This window comes from Suncus etruscus, chromosome 4 (assembly GCF_024139225.1).
Source record: "Suncus etruscus isolate mSunEtr1 chromosome 4, mSunEtr1.pri.cur, whole genome shotgun sequence".
NCBI lineage: Eukaryota > Metazoa > Chordata > Mammalia > Eulipotyphla > Soricidae > Suncus > Suncus etruscus.
In genome coordinates, this window is record NC_064851.1 from 13,649,436 (window position 1) to 13,666,644 (window position 17,209).

Below are 17,209 nucleotides of genomic sequence, written 5' to 3' on the forward strand. Positions count from 1 at the left end.
TACAAGAAAGATTGTCATTTATTTTTTTAATTTCAGCCTGTTTCTTCCTTCTCATTTCAGGAAGACCAAGCACATGGCACAATGAGGACTGTTTCCCTCTCATTGGTCATTGAAATACATAAGGTGTCTCAGGTGCAGCCTATCTCTCTTAGACCCCAACCTCATCTAGGCTTGCTTCATGAATTTGAGCAAGATTATCTGAGAAATTCCTTTGTCCACTCCTGTGTCAACATCTCAGAAGTCTCCATGTGGCTTAAGTGTGTGACAACTGCTAAAGGAATGGCCAACTGTGTCTGTGTCTGTCCTGGGATAGTTGAGTTCTTCATTTTGGAGAATATCATTACATGCTATTGTGGGATGTTAATTCCATTGCCACAGCTAAGAAAAGCGTTCATGGCTGTTTCTGTTTTCCTCACTTTACTCTATAATAATTGGAGGTTTCTTCCAAACAGTTAAAATCTTATAAAATGCTCTGACAACCAGTACTTTGAGGAGTGAGGTATTTCACATGCATATAAAATGATCACATATACAATAGGACTTCTGATCATGAAAGGGCCTGAAATCCAGGCACTCCATCTCTGACTTGGCCCCCAGAGCAACCCAGAGTCTCCTTCCCTGGAACTAACTATGTACCATGTTTGCCTTTTCTCTCGCTCCAAATAAGGCAGGTGGTGAAGAAGAAGTTCAACCAAAGCCTTACTCACTTTTTCCCTGGAGGAAGAACTGAACACATAGTCTGAGGCAACAAGCAAAGCCTGCACTGGGATAAGTAGCTGCCATTGGCTAAGGCATTCTGTTGTTATGATTCACTCCTACCTCATCTTCCTTCTATGGCCCATTGTGTCATTGAAGTTGTCAATTTTCTGGGGCTTATGATAAGAGAGCCATTACACATGGTACTTACATCATGAAGAGGGTAGGCTGCCTCATAGATATTATTTGCTATCAGTGAGTTAATACCTAGGAGGAAAAGAAAGAGAAAAGTCAATGCAGACCTGAGTCACTGCAGACCACTTACCCTTCATCTTTGGCATGTAGGAAATTCACTTCCTTGAAGCTTAGAGTCATGGTGTGATTCCCTGGACCCTCCCAATGGAAAGGATTTTATGAGATTTAATTCTTGTTCTCGTAACAATAATTTTTACTTTCCATTAAGAGAAATGTGCTTACTCAAGCTTCACATTCCTCCTACCATCATTCAAATCATTCCAGCCCAACAACTTTCCTTATACCACCAATATCATCAGCACCACCAGGATTACTAACAACACGAGAACCATTATTACTACTATCATCACCACTACCACCACCATCCCCATCACTACCATCCACCATCACCACCTCTGTCACCACCTCTATGACCATAATCACCACCACCACCACTAATATCATTATCACCTCCCCCCCCCATGTCTACCTCTTCCACACACCCTAATTTAATAAAATCTGCTTCTACTCATACCACCACTCTACCATGATCATGGCCATACTATTGATCAGGTAATGAGCACTGCAAGAGCACAGGAATAATTCTATTGAGTATTGTGCTCAATAAAAGTAGATGTTGGATCACCCTATACCTCTCCACAAGCCTAATGCCTTGCTGGATCCTACAGTGCATATTACAATCACTGATTTTCCCAGAACATAAGCTTATGAGATAAGGACATTTCAAAGTGTTCTCTGGGACCCTTAACCAGTGTTTATAAGATCAAAAGTACTTTCAAAATATAGCACTGAGACAGTATTATTTCCTGAATGTATGAGGCCCTGGACAGCTAATGAAATATGTGCTGTGAATTCTTGTGCCTTAAGTTTTTTTTTTTTTCTCAAATTTAACTTCTAACACAATGAATATGTATTTAGGGAACAAAACAAGAGTCACTGGGGTGCTCATGATAATTTTTAAAGTGTAAGGACTAAAGAGATAGTACAAGGGTTAAAACATTTGCCTTGTAAACAGCCCCACCCTGTTTCAAATTTCCAGTGCTACATATGGTCCCTGGGCTAGGGCCAGGGATCACTCCTGGGCACAAAATCAAGAATAATCCTAGAGCAACAAAATGTGTGGCCCCAAAACCAAATAAATGAAAGACTAAATAAAGTGTAAGCAGACTCCTACACCAGAAAACTTGCAAACCGCACACCAAGAGATTAGCTCTGTAATCCTGACAGTGTTTCACACCCTTTGTACACAGCACAGCTCACAACGGATGTGACAAAGTGACATGCCTATTAGTTCCTGTCATACCCCCTCCTCCCAGAGAAAAATCCACTCAGCATGATCCATGGAATTGGCTTGTTTCGTTTGTAATTTTACTGAGAGACCACAATGGTTTGTCTGTTCTTATTCCCATTCTATCCTGGCTCCCAGATGGGAAGGATTTTCTATATCCCCAACTCATAGGACAGAGAATCATGCTAAGTAGAAAGCCCCATGTCATGGAATGACAAGGGAGTGGCAAGTCTGAGGTAAGACTTTCCTAGTCTCTATCACACTTTCTGCCCAGAACCCTTTTTTATAGAGAGAATGGAGATAGTAATAAGATGAGGAGAGCATTAGTTTGAAAGGGAAGCATGCACGCTACCCAAAAATTAAGTCCTCTGTTTAAATGAAGATTTAAGCGAAGATTAATGAGAAGGTAAATGATAAACCTAGACAAGATGTACTCAACAAATTGCATGAGTTTCAACTTTCTGATTCACTCAAGGCTCCCATTTACAGACTGGGAGACCCTCTCTCCTCCACTGGCTTCACTTTCCTGGTTTAGGACAGAGGAGAGACCAGCTATGGACTCCATGTGTTAGCAGAAGCCCTTGGTAGGCTGCAGGGGTACGAGGGGACACATCCAAAAAGTTACATCCAAAGAGTGGGCACTGCAGCATCACCCAAGAACCATTCTCTTTTTTATTTTAACTTTCTTCTTTGGAATAAATATAAATATCAGAAATAACTCCGCAGGGGAAACTGAGGGTTGAGGGAGGGAAAACTTGTAGATCAGCGAAAGGCGTGCCCACGAAGCTGAATAAACTGCGGATCTGTCCTCAATCACAAAAACTATAGTTTCTCTCTGAGCAACATTAATGAGCTCAAGAGCCATGACCACAGCATTGTGTAGCTGCCCTACACTAATCAAAGGGAGGAGTTCTAGGCTGGGAGGGAGTGGAGGATGTTGGGAGTTCAAAGCTGCAGAAGGGGCTGTGGACTTGGAGAAAGGTTGGGGCATCTCAGGAGGGTCTGGCTGGGAGCAGACTATAACCCAAATACACATCCCCCAATCCCTGTACTCACACCCAAGGTTGCCATAGGAGCAGTTCACCCCAGAAGATCGTCCCCAAACTGTACAGAAAAAGTTCAGTAGACATCAAACTCTCCCGGGCACTACTTGTCAGTCACTGGGAACTCTGGGAGCTGCTTCCACATTCTCTAAAAGATAGTATATTGCTGCAAGTTGCTCCCAATAGCCCCTATGCAGCACGTGACCGGAAGTAAGGAGCTTTACTTCTAGGACCTTGTTGGCACCTGAGTTTGTGCATCCCCTCTCTCAAAGGCCTGCAAGGTGCATGTCTCTCTTACTAGAACTCTCCTAGCTGGAAACATGGGATCTCAGGCTCATATAACCAGCGCTGCAACTAAAGCCATTTCTGTGACTCTTCTAACTTATGCCACCCACCTTTCACAGTAATTGAGGTCTCCTCAACAACCCATGCTGAGGAAGGAAGCTGAAACTCAAGTTAACTAACTGCTTCCTGGGATCATAGTACAGAGGTTAGTATGACATTTCCCTTGCCATTGCTGACCCAACTTCCATCCCTGATACCCAATGACTCCCAGAGCAACACTAGAAGTTAGCCCTGAGAACACACCAGGAAGTTACTTCCAATCACCATTGGTTGTGCTCCCCAAACAAAGAGAGTGAAAAAGGTAATCTTCTTCCTTAGAAAGGGAGCCCCAACATACAGCTCTTTATAATGAACCTAACATGATTTAAGTAATCAAATCTGATGCTTCCAATCCAGATAACCAAAGCAGGAGAATGATCTGTTTCCCAAGGTTGCCAACCTCCACCCATTCAGGTAGTATCATATAGCAAATCCCAATCAAAGGCAGATCACTGGAGGGAGGGCTTACAGAACATAAAAGGAAGCAGAATTGTGGGGAGGGGAGAAAGTTGAAAAGAAATGCTTCAGCCACAACTTTGCCCAAGAATGGGAATGACTTTGGCCTCTCGGGTCACCCACAGACTTCTGAAACCCAGCTTCTACCCCCCAAACAAGCATGGAAATCAGTCTGAAAGAAAAAGAAAATAATCAAACGGGGTTTTTTTGGAAAGGAGTCTCTGCTTTGAAAATTGAAATTCTGAATTTTTTCTTCTCTTTGCAGCAAAAGAGAGGGCTAATTGGTTCCATCATGCACCATCCATCTGGCCATAATGGCAAAGCTTTCTTCTTTGGGATCCCTCCCGAATCCCTCTGCCACAGACCCAAGGAGAAACAGAGACCCAACTATTCCTCCTTTCCCTCCCAGAGAGAAAGAGAGAGCAGTGGAGAATCATCCCTTTCCCCCTGCTACCTAGAGCAGTAGCTCTTCAGTTTAAAAAATGCAGAGTTGGCCAAAGATAATGCCCCACCTGGGTCACTTTGAATCAGTGGACACTTGGAATTTTTTTATCTGTGATTTAGAAATAGAATCCATAATATGTAGTGTCTAGAGAAAACAAAACATGAAAATAAACAAAATGGAATGGTGGCAAACCCTTGGTCTTGGATTATGAGGGAGGAAAAGGCAGGTGTCCAAGAGATGTGGAGAAAAGAAGAGAAGGAAGAGGAAAACTAAAAACGACATAAGGACAACGATAGAGGCACTTCGGTGGTGATGAAGGTGTAGTAATTTTGTACATCCAAATGTGGATTCCATTGTAAACACATTACTATAAAGATTCCTTTTCCCAAAAGAAAACTCTACAACAATGTGTGGTGCCCGGCACTGGCCTGGCTCTGCACATCTGATCTGCCAGAGGGAAAGGGCCAAGAAGAGGAGTGAGGATGAGCTCAGATCATCAGAAACACGCACTCATCAGACAAACCCTGAGACCTGGCCTTTCACATCTGAGGCCTATCAGGTTTCCCCAATACAAAGGCTCCACACAGTTTCTGGGGTGCCTCCCAAGGAGAAAGAGACTCCTTAACTCCACTGAGGGCTGTTCAGTGACAACTGAACAGATGTCATTCTCTCCAGGCTCACCTCAAAGGAAACTTTCATCCATTGAGACAGGTACATGGAGGAATGGTGCTGAACTACCCAACATCCATTTGGTTTTGATTCCTCCCCCCAAAACATTCTGCTTTCATCCCTGTCCTCCAGCCGGACGTAAATCGAAACCAGAGCCCCCAGACAGTGCGTTTAACAGAGACTATATTTACCCATCACCAAATTGTCTTGACGTGTGCTTAATGACTTAAATGCCTTTAATCCCAAGCCTTTTCTTCTAACAAAATACAAACCAGTTCAGTGGGATGAATGATAAACCAGATGTTTACAACACACAACCTGGTCTGGCTTTGGTCAAAGTAATGAAGACATCTCAAGAGGAGGAAGGCAGAGGCCCAAAGCACACATTTGTTTAGATGCCCTGACACCTTAATGTCTGTGATACAGTAACTCCATCAACCTGGAATCTTGAATCCAGGAAATGGCAACAATAACTTCCGGAGCAAAGGTGTCTGATCTCCCCAGATGGATCGTCAAGAAGGCTTGGCTTGCTTTCCATGTCCAAGGATACTTTGAAGTCACTCCACAGTGCAGGGAATTTGTGAGACCCTGAAAGCTGATCTCAGGTTAAGTTGATTAAGGTGGGTAGGCAGGCAGGGGATCACAAGGCTGGGCTAAGTCTGCAATGGCCCACTTGCTCCCACTATTTTGCAGAACCCAAACACACATCATTCCATCTCTTGATATCCTGTGTGTATGAATCCACAATTTTTCTTGAGGTGGGAAGCTCAGAGGCAAGGGCTACGTTGTCCCTCCAAAGGGTGACAGAAGAAACCCAGTACATTAACAGTGAAGCTTCATCCAGAACTGGAGAGTTAATACAGGGTTGAAGCACTAGCATATGACTGACTCCAGTTTGATCCCTGGCACTGCATGATTTATTTGTGATCTGATCCCTGAACACCAAGTCAGGAGCATCTCCTGAGCACCATCCAGAGAGGCTCCCAAAAGATAGATAGATAGATTCGTGGATATCAAAATAAAACCACAATTCTGTGCCTATAAATATAAACTATCATAGGACATACCACAATACTTTCCTTCTCATGATAATTTCTTCCTCATACTTCCATCCAAAGAGGAAAGAACAGTAAAAAAGGAGAGTGCCCAAGAGTTGGCTTGGACATTCAACAGGGCTGAAGGCTTCATGAAGGCCTTTGTAATAAGTAATAGAAAAATAACAAAAAAAATTCTGATCTCAGTGGAAAAGCAGTCAGTGAGAAAGCATGTATGTCCCATGTGCCATGTCCAATCCTCAGCACACAAGGCACCCCTCACTCACAATTGGCAGAGCTCAGGAAGTCAACATCCCTCTAGTCAGTCCACACCTGGCATCATTACAGGTTCTGGAAACTTCCCCCAAAACAAAATGACTTAGGACAATAGCAGATCTTCCAGCAAAAAAGACAATTATGTCCAACCTCATCATCATAATGATAAAGTATGGATAGAACCAAATATTGGATTACCTATATGTTCTGTGTGTCTTGAACTCAGGAGTTCATTCTTAAAGATTGTTTGGGGAGCCCCTATAGACTCTGATCTAGTAAAGCCTTGGGTGAGGATAGCCAAGGCTCAGAACTAGTGCTTTGAGGCATTGTGGTTCAGATAATGAGAAATACTGAGAAATACTACAAAGGGTTGATGGAGAAGCAACACAATGATCATCCAACCCCTTGAGAGTCATCCTCAATCCTCTTGATACCCAATTTCCCTTTTGCTGTGGTTATCTACTCTTTGAGGCTCTATGAGATCCAACATTCTTCAACTTTAAATCATGACTAAATAGGTCAAGTTTGAAAATCATTATGTGGCATAGGACACAGTTCACACATGCCACCATGTGAGAGGGTCTGAGTTCCATCCATGGCACTCACCACTGAACCAAGGTATTGCTACCTCCTCACTCCTCACTACAAGCACTACAAGCCCAGGCATAAGATTATCATACCAGACCAAGGAGTGGAAACTTGAAGAAAGAAAAAAAAAAGAAAGAAAGAAGAAACCCAATACCAGGTCGATCTCTAGATCTGGTTGGCTCATAAGCAAAGGACACTAAATTCCTTCAAGTATAAGAAATTTTAAAACAAAAGTGAAGTTTCAAGAACAATAAAGAGTTGTCCTTTGTGTTACCAAGTAGAAACAGGCCTTGACCAAAGCAGTTCAATTTGTTGGCTTTATAAGTGACCTACACCCATGTCTCCATCCTTTCCAGTTTGTGTCTCTCCTCTCAGCCCTTCTTAGAACAATCTCTCCACTTTTCAATCAGGAAGAAGCTTAGATGCTCTCTAGCTTTTATTGAGCTCATAAGGTTAGAGGGAGTTGCACAGTGTTTCCCCTGGCCTTCTCCCCAACAGTCACTTCTCTTCTTAGAGTCACCTCCATATCCAGTTGTATCCCTACAGGGGTTTCAAACTCAATTTACCTGGGGGCCGCAGGAGGCAAAGTCGGGGTGATCCTTGAGTGCAAAGTCAGTAGTAAGCCTTGAACTTTGGGGGGTGTGACCCAAACAACTAAAACAAAACAAAACAAAACAAAAAAAGATTCCTCTAGGGCAGTGCCACAAAATGTTGTACGAAGGTCCGCAAATGGCCTGCGGGCTGCGAGTTTGAGACCCCTGCAAGGCTTAAGCTCTCCATAAGCTTCCTCTCATATCCTGGGTTTAGTGATTTTATTACATTTGAAATAATCATCTTTGGCATTCCCAGCTACCTGTCCAACCCTCTGCGATTGTTTTCTCTGTAAATATTCCTGCCTTATATTAACTAAACTGTATCACTGTTAATGAGGGAACCTCAAAGATCCTATGAAGTGATTTCCAGGGAGTCTTTAGAATTAACTATTCTTGAGTGTATATCTTTTGTCAAACAGCTATGGGACCATTACCTCTTTTCAAATGTCACCTCCAATGTAAAGATCATCAGGCAAAGAGTTGTGTACATTATTTCTGTTAGATTGTCTCTATTTCCAGTTTTAGAACATGAATGATACCTGGCAGGTACTCAGCAAATACTTCCTGAATGAATGAATGAATGAATGAATGGCTATTACATGAAGAAGACATATATAGAGGTATGTAAACATAACACTAGCTAGATCAGTTCTGAAACGAAGGAAAAATACCTAGGCTCATAAGTCCTCTTGCCAAATGTTATGGATCAAATGTACAGGAGAATCTTTTAGACTCTCTTTCAATGCATTGTTATGCTCTCTTTACTCATATCTCTCTCTTTTTCTCTCTCTCTCCTCCACCTCTAATGAGCTTTTATCCTTTCTCCTAAACAACAAAGCAAAACTGAAGTAGCAAAACTTGGAGAGGGAAGTTACTAAATTCAAGAAATCAGAGTGGGTGAATAAACAACCCTAATAATATTTTAATAATTCTCAAGGACACATAAACCTGTGTTTTTAATGATCATTCTGAATTAGCCCGAAACATTAAATATGCATTTTATAAGGGAAATAATATTGATCAGTCAACATAAAGAAGTAAGGAGTTTTATGAGAGTTTTATGGACATTTTTTCCTAGACAAAAAGTTGTTGCTCAGGACAAGAGCTATACTCCTTTCCAGGCCTTGCATTACCAGAAGTGACACCTCAAAAATAAATGAACTAATGAAACAAAATAGAATTTTGGAAGAGCTAAACCACTAACCATATTCCCCTTTTATTTTGGTTCAAGGTCAAATTTTGTAGCCCTAGTGCAGAAATCAGAGGGAAGGTCTTCTGGTTTGAATAACCGTATTCTATTTTTTCTCCTGATTTTGACATTCTATTTTAATTTGTGCCTTCCCTGGTTCTTATTATTTAATTTATTATTTATATCATTCCATTTTATTGTTTTTCTTGTAAGCTTCCCCAAAAATGTTGTGGAATAAGGCAAGAACATAAATAAATGAAGACATACAACCCACATACAGTTCAATGCCTTACAAGCACAAGCATTCAAAATGTATTATGTACAAAGAAAAAAGTTGTAAACAGGAGTATTTCCAAATTATGACAAGCATGGGTATAATTTCCACCTTCTTATTATAATTACTATTATCTTTTCTATCTTCTAATATTCATTGTAACTGAGTGCAATGGAAAAGGAGGCAAGTTCTATCACAAAAGCAATGACCATAAAGTAAGGTCACTTAAGGATGAAAGATCAATGAAAACACCTTGGAAAACAATTCCAAGCATGATCCTGTTCTCCCTTTACCTCTTCCTTTTATGAGGAAAAAAATCCTCTGGAGACTTCTAACTCCAAACTAGCCATTTGTGCTTCTCTATAAAAAAACAAGGAGAAGAGCAATAAATTCCAATTTTACCCCACAGCCCAAAGGCCTATATTATCTTGAGACCTCACAATGTCATCACATTCCTCCTTCTTTCTGATCTTCACTGTCAGATGGGGAGTGGGCCAAAGAGCTTGCTTGCTTTTTGTAGGCAGAAGTCAAACACTGTGAAAATTGTTCTTTGGAGTTCATAGTGACTGAAGTAAAGAAGTTTAGTCATATGCCCCCCTCCCCCGAAAAAAGCTACGAAATCATTAAAATCTGTGATAGAAAAGCAGATTTTAAAGGTTCAACTCAGCACCACTGATCATTCATCTCAAAGCTAGTGAGGACAGAGCAAGAAAAACTAAGTTCCAGACCCAGTTTTAATAGTGGCTCAGTATGTGACTTTCAGCAAGTCACTTATGTGCTTAGCACCCATTAGTAACTGGAGATAACAATTGTCTTGCCCTCTTTCATTGGGAGCTATGGAATGAATAATGATCATTCATGTGAATATTGTAGACACACCTAGGACAGGAACTTGCTTTCTCTTCTGTGTTCCTTTTAAAATCTGTAATGTCTACATTATTGCATTATCTCCAGACAACTCTTCAATAGCTCTGCAGCTATTCCTGGCTCTATGCTTAGGAGTGACCCCTAGTGATGTGAACAAATATGGCGCCAAGGATTGAACCAGGGTAGAACAATGCACAGCAAGGGCCTTAACTCCTATACTGTGTCTCTATACCCTCCTCATTATATGTTTACATATATTTCTGCCAAATATGGCTAAACTAAGAGCCTCATCCCACAAGGATAGAAATTAAGTCAAATTTATCTTGGCATTTATCCATTTTAGCACAACAGTTGACACAAGGCAGGTGCTTAATACATTTTCTTAAATATTCAAAAAAATGAGAACTACTCATTAAACAAAAAATCCTCATAATGTTTAATTTTGAAATCTCTCACTCTCACACACAAACACAGATTTACTTTTTAAAATTCATTGTTCAAGCAGAGGGTCTCTAAAAGCATTTCAACTATCTGAAGACTGTCCTTCAAAATATTTTCCAATTTACAAAACAAACCATTTGGGGCTGGGAAGGTGGCGCTAGAGATAAGGTGTCTGCCTTGCAAGGGCTAGAGTAGGACGGACCGTGGTTCGATCCCCCCCCCCCCCGGCGTCCCATATGGTCCCCCCCAAGCCAGAGGCGATTTCTGAGTGCATAGCCAGGAGTAACCCCTGAGTGTCAAACGGGTGTGGCCCAAAAACAAAAAAAAAAAAAACAAAAAAAAAAACAAAAAACAAAAAAGCAAAACAAACCATTTACTTGTCAGAAGAAAACCAGCAAGATATGTACTCTTATCCCTACTTGCCTACAAGAAAATAAAATGAGTTGCAGAGAAACCGAGTTATATCTTTGGAGACAGCATTAGGAACTCACCAACTGCTATCTAGATGCATTGAGTTCATTCACTAAACCAACCAGACAGAGAAAAATGTGCAGGGCAGACAAACCAGTGCTGAAGGGATGACTCAGACATCTCTTAAGAACTGTCGTCTTGAGAATACAACTTACAGTCTTAGATAATAAAAAAGAGAATCAATTGAATGGAGTTATGAGGAGGGAGCATTGAAAAAGAAACCTTGAATCCCAGGTTAAGCATGGGTGAAAATGGCAAGGGCATTCAAGCCAAGGGGAGAGAATGAACAAAATCAGAGAAACCCATGGTCAGATTACTAGGAAGAGACATAGAAAATAGAAGGGAGGGATGGAGACTGAAGTGGACATACTCATTTATTGATTTAAGGTCCAGTAGACAGCTCAGTGGAATTCTCTACCCAGCAGATGAAAATATTGAATAGGAACCAGAAATAAGACAGTTGCCTCTCTTGAGAGAGAGGCAGAGGAAATAACTTGGAGAAGAAAATACCTAACTTTTGGATAGGTGAAAGCAAAGATAATGTGGTTCATGAGGTCTATCAATTATTAGAAGATACGTGATAGCAAAAGACCAGAAGATGTTGGAAATTTTTATGTCTGATATTTGAAAAAGTATGTGGGGTTCAATTGAGGGAAGAAGTGAGAGGAATAAAAGGGCAAAAATGAGCATAAGTGAGGAGTAAAGTGACACAAGAAGTAAAAAAAAGTTCCAGAGGTCATAAGAAAATACATTGGAGGATCTCTTCTCTCTTCTGCCTGTTCTTCTCATTAAAGACAATGGTGCCCGGAATGGAGGTTTCCAAGGGAAGCCCTCACAGAAATGAGACTGACTCTTAAGGGCCTCCTTTTTTTTCCTCATGTCCTTGCCTCAGCAATTTATATTACCAGACATCACATGGAAAGCTGGATTTTCAGAAATTGCAATGTTCTCTTTAATTCTGGATGAATAGGCGTGCCTCAAAGCAAACGAAGCCAAACACATGCCCCCTGAGAGGTTCCACACTTGATTCTAAAAATACTGTCATGCTACAAAATTTTCTCTGATCCCTCTTTTTCTGCCATTCCTCTGTTGCTGGGGCTGTGCACAAGCTCCCTAACAATCTCTGATATTAGCTGCGGTTGCTGTCATCATGGCTATCAACTCCCAAGCTTGACTGACTACTTTATTCACCAGACTTGTCTCAACTGCATCTGGGCTCTTTTCAACTCAGAGCTATCTTCAAAGCCAGGGATCTGCCACAGTTGGCCATCTGTGACTGTAAAGGTTTCTAAAGAGCTACTATGGACTTCTGGACTCTTAGAAATGAGCACTGCCCATGGAATGAAGGGGCCAAGATGTTGCTTGAGCTCACTCCGATCTCCTCACTCATCATGATGCCTTCATCACCTTTCATTAGTGTCTTCCAAATTGCCTTTCTATTGAGAGGTCCCCAATATAGGGGTTCCTGCTTCAACAACAGATACCTGCATTTAAGAGTCAACCAACTTCAAGATAAATTCATTTATCAAAGAGATAATACAGTAGCGGTGTGTGCCTTGCATCCAGCTGACCCAAGTTTAATTCCCAGTGCTGCAAATGGTCCCTGAGCATCACCAGGGGTCATTCGAGAGCACAGTAGCCCGAGCATCACTTCTTGTGCACCACCTTTTCCTTTCCAAAAACGTCAAGCTTAGAAGAGATAGGTTTGTGTTTGGACTTACCTACAAGTCCCTCACCCTCTCAAGAGCTCTGTTTCTTTATTCTGAACAGGTTGAACTAAAGAACCTGAGTTGCTCTCCTTTAAAAAAATAAAAATAAAAATTCAAACCTACCATGTTCCGGTGATTTTTAAAAACATTCAAAGACCGCAAAAAGAACCAGTAGAGCAACTGAATTATAGGAAAGAAATGAAAGATAAGGGCAGTAAAGGGATAGTATGTGTGTGGGGGGAGTATCTGGGGCAGCCCCTCTCCACCCATGAAGAAATGGGATGTGCAGCTCCTGGAGGGTAAACAGTCATTCCCAGCTTAAGCAAAAACAGCCGCCCCTGACCCCCCACCTCCTGGGTTTTGTTTTGTTTCTTGTGCCCACCAAGTGAGCTGTAGGAAGAGCAGCTGGGGTCTCCTTGGCGCCCCATCTGCATAGACACATGGGTGGGGCAGGATTCTTACCCATCGTGTTGTTGGCGCGAGAACACGTCGTTCGCTTCAAGATCTCATGCACCTAAAAAAGGACAAGGGGGCAGAGCCATGAGTGCCCAGGCCACCTGCATCACCAACCTAGGGGTGGTAGCCTGGTGGTACACCAGGTGGCCACCCCATCTGCAGGGAGGGGGAAGCTTAGCATGTGCCAAGCTCATGGACTGCATGTCAAACACATTCAACCAAGAGAGCTTTGAGGAAACAAAGAATATAACCCCCTCTTCATGCACGCTCCTCCTTCTTCACCCTACCCTGAAAAAATTTAAAAATAAAACAGTGAAATTAAAAGGCTATTAATTGAGTGAGGTTCCAGGAGGTAAGAAAAATACAGCAGGGTGCCCTGAGCTACATTGCCCCCCTGGAGGTCAGAGGAAGAAGCCTCTGTGACAGGGATGGGAGATGGAAAGGGTGTGGGCCACTGCCTGTAAGAGACTATGGGGAAAGGAGGGTGCCTCTTCCCTCAGTTTTGTTTAATACCATGCAGCACAGTGCAGAATGGCAGACTCTGCGTTAGTCCTGGCACCCAGCAGAAGGGCTCTCACAGCTCTTGGAGTCTTTTTCTCCTGTAGTAAGGTACCTCACAAAGCTAACATGAGCAAATAGACTCTGGAGACAAGAAAAGGGATGCAGACATGAGGGTTATTGATGGTGGTGTTTTCTGGATTCCTAATGTTACCTCCCCAGCCAAGAAACAGTGAGACACTCCCTCAAAGCGCCTAGCAAGTTGCTAGCTCTGTGTCTCTCATGTGGCAGAGCTGGTCTGTAGAGAACAGACACCAGAGAGGGGAGGGCAATGTGAACTCTTTGGCTCTGCTGGGTACCAAGCTTGTGTTGGGTGACAGAGAGTCAGATCATAAGCTGGGTGGGGAAGAAGGGTCCAGAATGAAGAGGAGGCAGAACAAACCTGAGGTGCTTCCCAGGTCTTTCTATTTCAGTCTGAAGTAGACTGAGAAAAGAAAGAGAAGAAAAGGACAGAAGAAACTTACAGAAGAAAGGATGAATGAGAAAAGATGTGTTGTTCCATCATCATTCACACTCCCACAGTCAAGCCACAGACCTAGAGGGAGTGGTAAGTAATAACTTCCAGCAGAAAGGGACCCAAGAATGCTTCATTTGCTTATAATGCAGAACAGTAATTCAATAGCAATAATAATTAGGAACAGCATTTATATGGCATTGGATTATTTTACAAGCACTTTGCAATTATCGGGTAATATCCACAACACCCTATAATTCCCTCACAGACATGGGACCCAAGCCACAGCAAGCTCTTAATGGCTTGTCATAGCACCAACCAAGAAAATGGGAAATTTATGCTTGATTTCCAAGGGAAGATGAAAGAAATCAGATGCCCATTTTAAATCTCCCTAAAATACCAGTCTAAGAGGCATAAGGCATGTTCTGGTCCATCCTGCAAGGGAAGAGTCAAAGCCACATGCTTAGCTACTTTGGAAATTGAGCTTCCACCAACCACCTTATCTTCTTTTTTTTTTATGTATAGTGAAAACCTTTTTTTTCTTTTTCTTAAATAGAAGTTTATGGATACATCATTGGTTTTCAATATAATTTGGATTTTAGAAATACTTATCACTCGATTGACTTGGAGTCCTTCTAAGTGTCACACATCCTTCCCGTTATTGTGTTCTATTTTAGGGACCAGTGTAAACTACCTTGTTTCCTGGTGGTATGGAAAAGTCCACATTTCTTTGACCCCATCTAATTTTCCTCTCATCAGTGTCTGAATGATCTCATTTCTAGACCTCAGGGGATACAGACCTTATAGTCTCAAACATTCTACAAAACTCATAGATGTCACTTTTGCAGGTGGAAAGATTAAAGAATAGCTAGAACCATCAGCTTGGGTTTTTGATGGAATGGGCTGGTCATTTTCTCCCAGGATATCTGTTAGAACTATGGCGTTCTCTTTCATAGAAACACATTGAACTTCTTTGGGGTTGAAAAAAGGAACCCCAAAAAAGAAACATTCACCCAAAAATAAGTCCACATACTACAGTTGTCTACAAATATACCATGTGAGTTTGTTTTAAGTTCACTGCTTCTTAGATCTTTACTCTCCTCAACTCTAAAGGAAGGAGATCCCCTACAAACTGGAGGTAACCCCAGTTCTATACTTCCTGGTTTTGTGATTTAAGAAGGGGAAAGAGTGAAGAGCCTTGGGGGGGGGATCCTTCTCAAAGCCCCTGAGTAAGGGCAGCTGCTAGGTGTTTCTTTGGCTACTAAGACTCGGGAAAGTTCTGGATGCTTCTATAGGTCCCTAGGTAACTCCAATTAAGAAGTAATTAAAATAATGATCTAACAGAAAAGGCAAAAATAACCCGACCAAATCAGGCACTTTGGATCTCCATATCCCTTCCCAAGCCCTCCACAGCTAGATAGATAGCTGTTTACTTACAATTCGACTGCGGGTGGCATTGTCAAAGAAAGTGTCTTTATCCTGTATGTTGTACCTGGAGACACCAACAAAAAATAAGACCAAATTATTACAAGATCCTTTTCCTGTGATTTCTGTCACTCGGGGTTTGGGACAAGCCTTTTGAGACATTGACAGAGGAAGTTAAGTACAGATCATATGCAATCAGCACATGCACCATATTTACAGTCTGGGGGCCCCATTATTAGAATTCAGGACAGGGAGTATGAGTTGACAGTGGGAAAATGCTTCTTGCCAAGTCCCTTAAGCAAAAGATGATAGAATTACTATGCATGTCCAGATTCTACATGCCCATGAAGATTCATTTTTGGGAATAGTATAGGTAGGCAATAATGATATGATTCAAATATTTTGATGGATTTGTTTAAATAATGTTATGGGACCAGCATAGTGGTCAAGGCTCATGCCTAAGATATTCTCAACACCAGTTTGAGTCCTGGAATTCCCTGAGTACTGCCAGTTATGGCCCTGGAGGGCCCAGTACCAATGGGGTAGCTCAGGTATTTACAGTATTGGCATATTGGCAGGGCCCAAGCAACATCACAACCTTGGGCGTTTTTTTTACCGAACCCCTACTTTAACTAGATTGCTTTACAAGTACTTTGCAGTTATTTATAATACCCACAGAGATTACTAGCCTCCTGAGCTTTGCTTGGGAGAACCTGCAAAATAAAATAAACCTTAAAATCAAATAAAATATAAAGAAAAAATATATATATACAGAAACCCAACTCTAGGCCTGGCCTGCGTGCCACCTCGGGTGGCCTGCTGTGGGTTCCAGGTGGGCTCTATTAGGAGTCCCCAGGCTTCCCCCCTCCCTACTCTAGGGGGGAAGAGCAAAGGGAGGGACTGGACAGATAGCTGGCTTCTGGTGCCTTGATCCTGGAGGCCAGCTCTTCCCAGGTATGGGGTTAGGGGACACCCCATTCTGGAGGCTTACTCCCTAGCTTGGAGGTACTGGGAGGCTTAGCAAACCCCCAGCCATTCCCCTATTTCTCCCCTACTCCAGGCCTTCCCTTGTTGCTGGCCCAGGTGGACACTATAGTGGTCCTCAGGCTTTCCCCCTTTCTTTCCCTACACTAAGGGGGGGGTGCACATGGGGTGGATGGCAGGCCAAAGCAGCACTGGTGTATGTCGGGACATTATGTCGTAACATTCACTGGCATTTTTTCTCATTGGCCTTCATTTCAAAAACCGCACGCGGCGTACCATATATATTTAAAATAAAAATGGGAGGATGGACTCTCAGGCTGGGAAGAGACCAGTTTGGGTGGGGGTACCATATTTGAATATTGTAGATATATTCCCTCAAACTCTATAACTGTTATTGAATATCCCCTTAAACGGTGACAATTGTGTCCACTGTCTCAAGTTTGATTGTTTATTTTCCCCACTTTTTTTTTCTCTTTGTGAACTGTTCAATAAGGAATTTTGGTGAAAGAGTCCTTCAGTTTGAGCCAGGTCACGGGGATTGTTGGACTTGTTCTTGTGGCCCCCTTCTGCACTGATAATGCCAGGTGGCATTATTCCTTGTTTGCATGGGCACATTAAAATGGAAAGTACTATACATACAAATAAGTTGTTATC

The 17,209-nt window shown here is 42.1% G+C and overlaps 1 protein-coding gene across 1 annotated transcript in view; it reads right to left on the reverse strand.

Moving 5' to 3' along the window:
- The window catches only part of ANO2 (anoctamin 2), a 350,630-nt gene that overhangs the window by 227,895 nt on the left and 105,526 nt on the right, over positions 1 to 17,209 (reverse strand). The window contains 3 exon segments of the mRNA XM_049771984.1: positions 908 to 963; positions 13,141 to 13,192; positions 15,584 to 15,638. Of these exon segments, the coding sequence (XP_049627941.1) occupies positions 908 to 963; positions 13,141 to 13,192; positions 15,584 to 15,638 (163 nt within the window).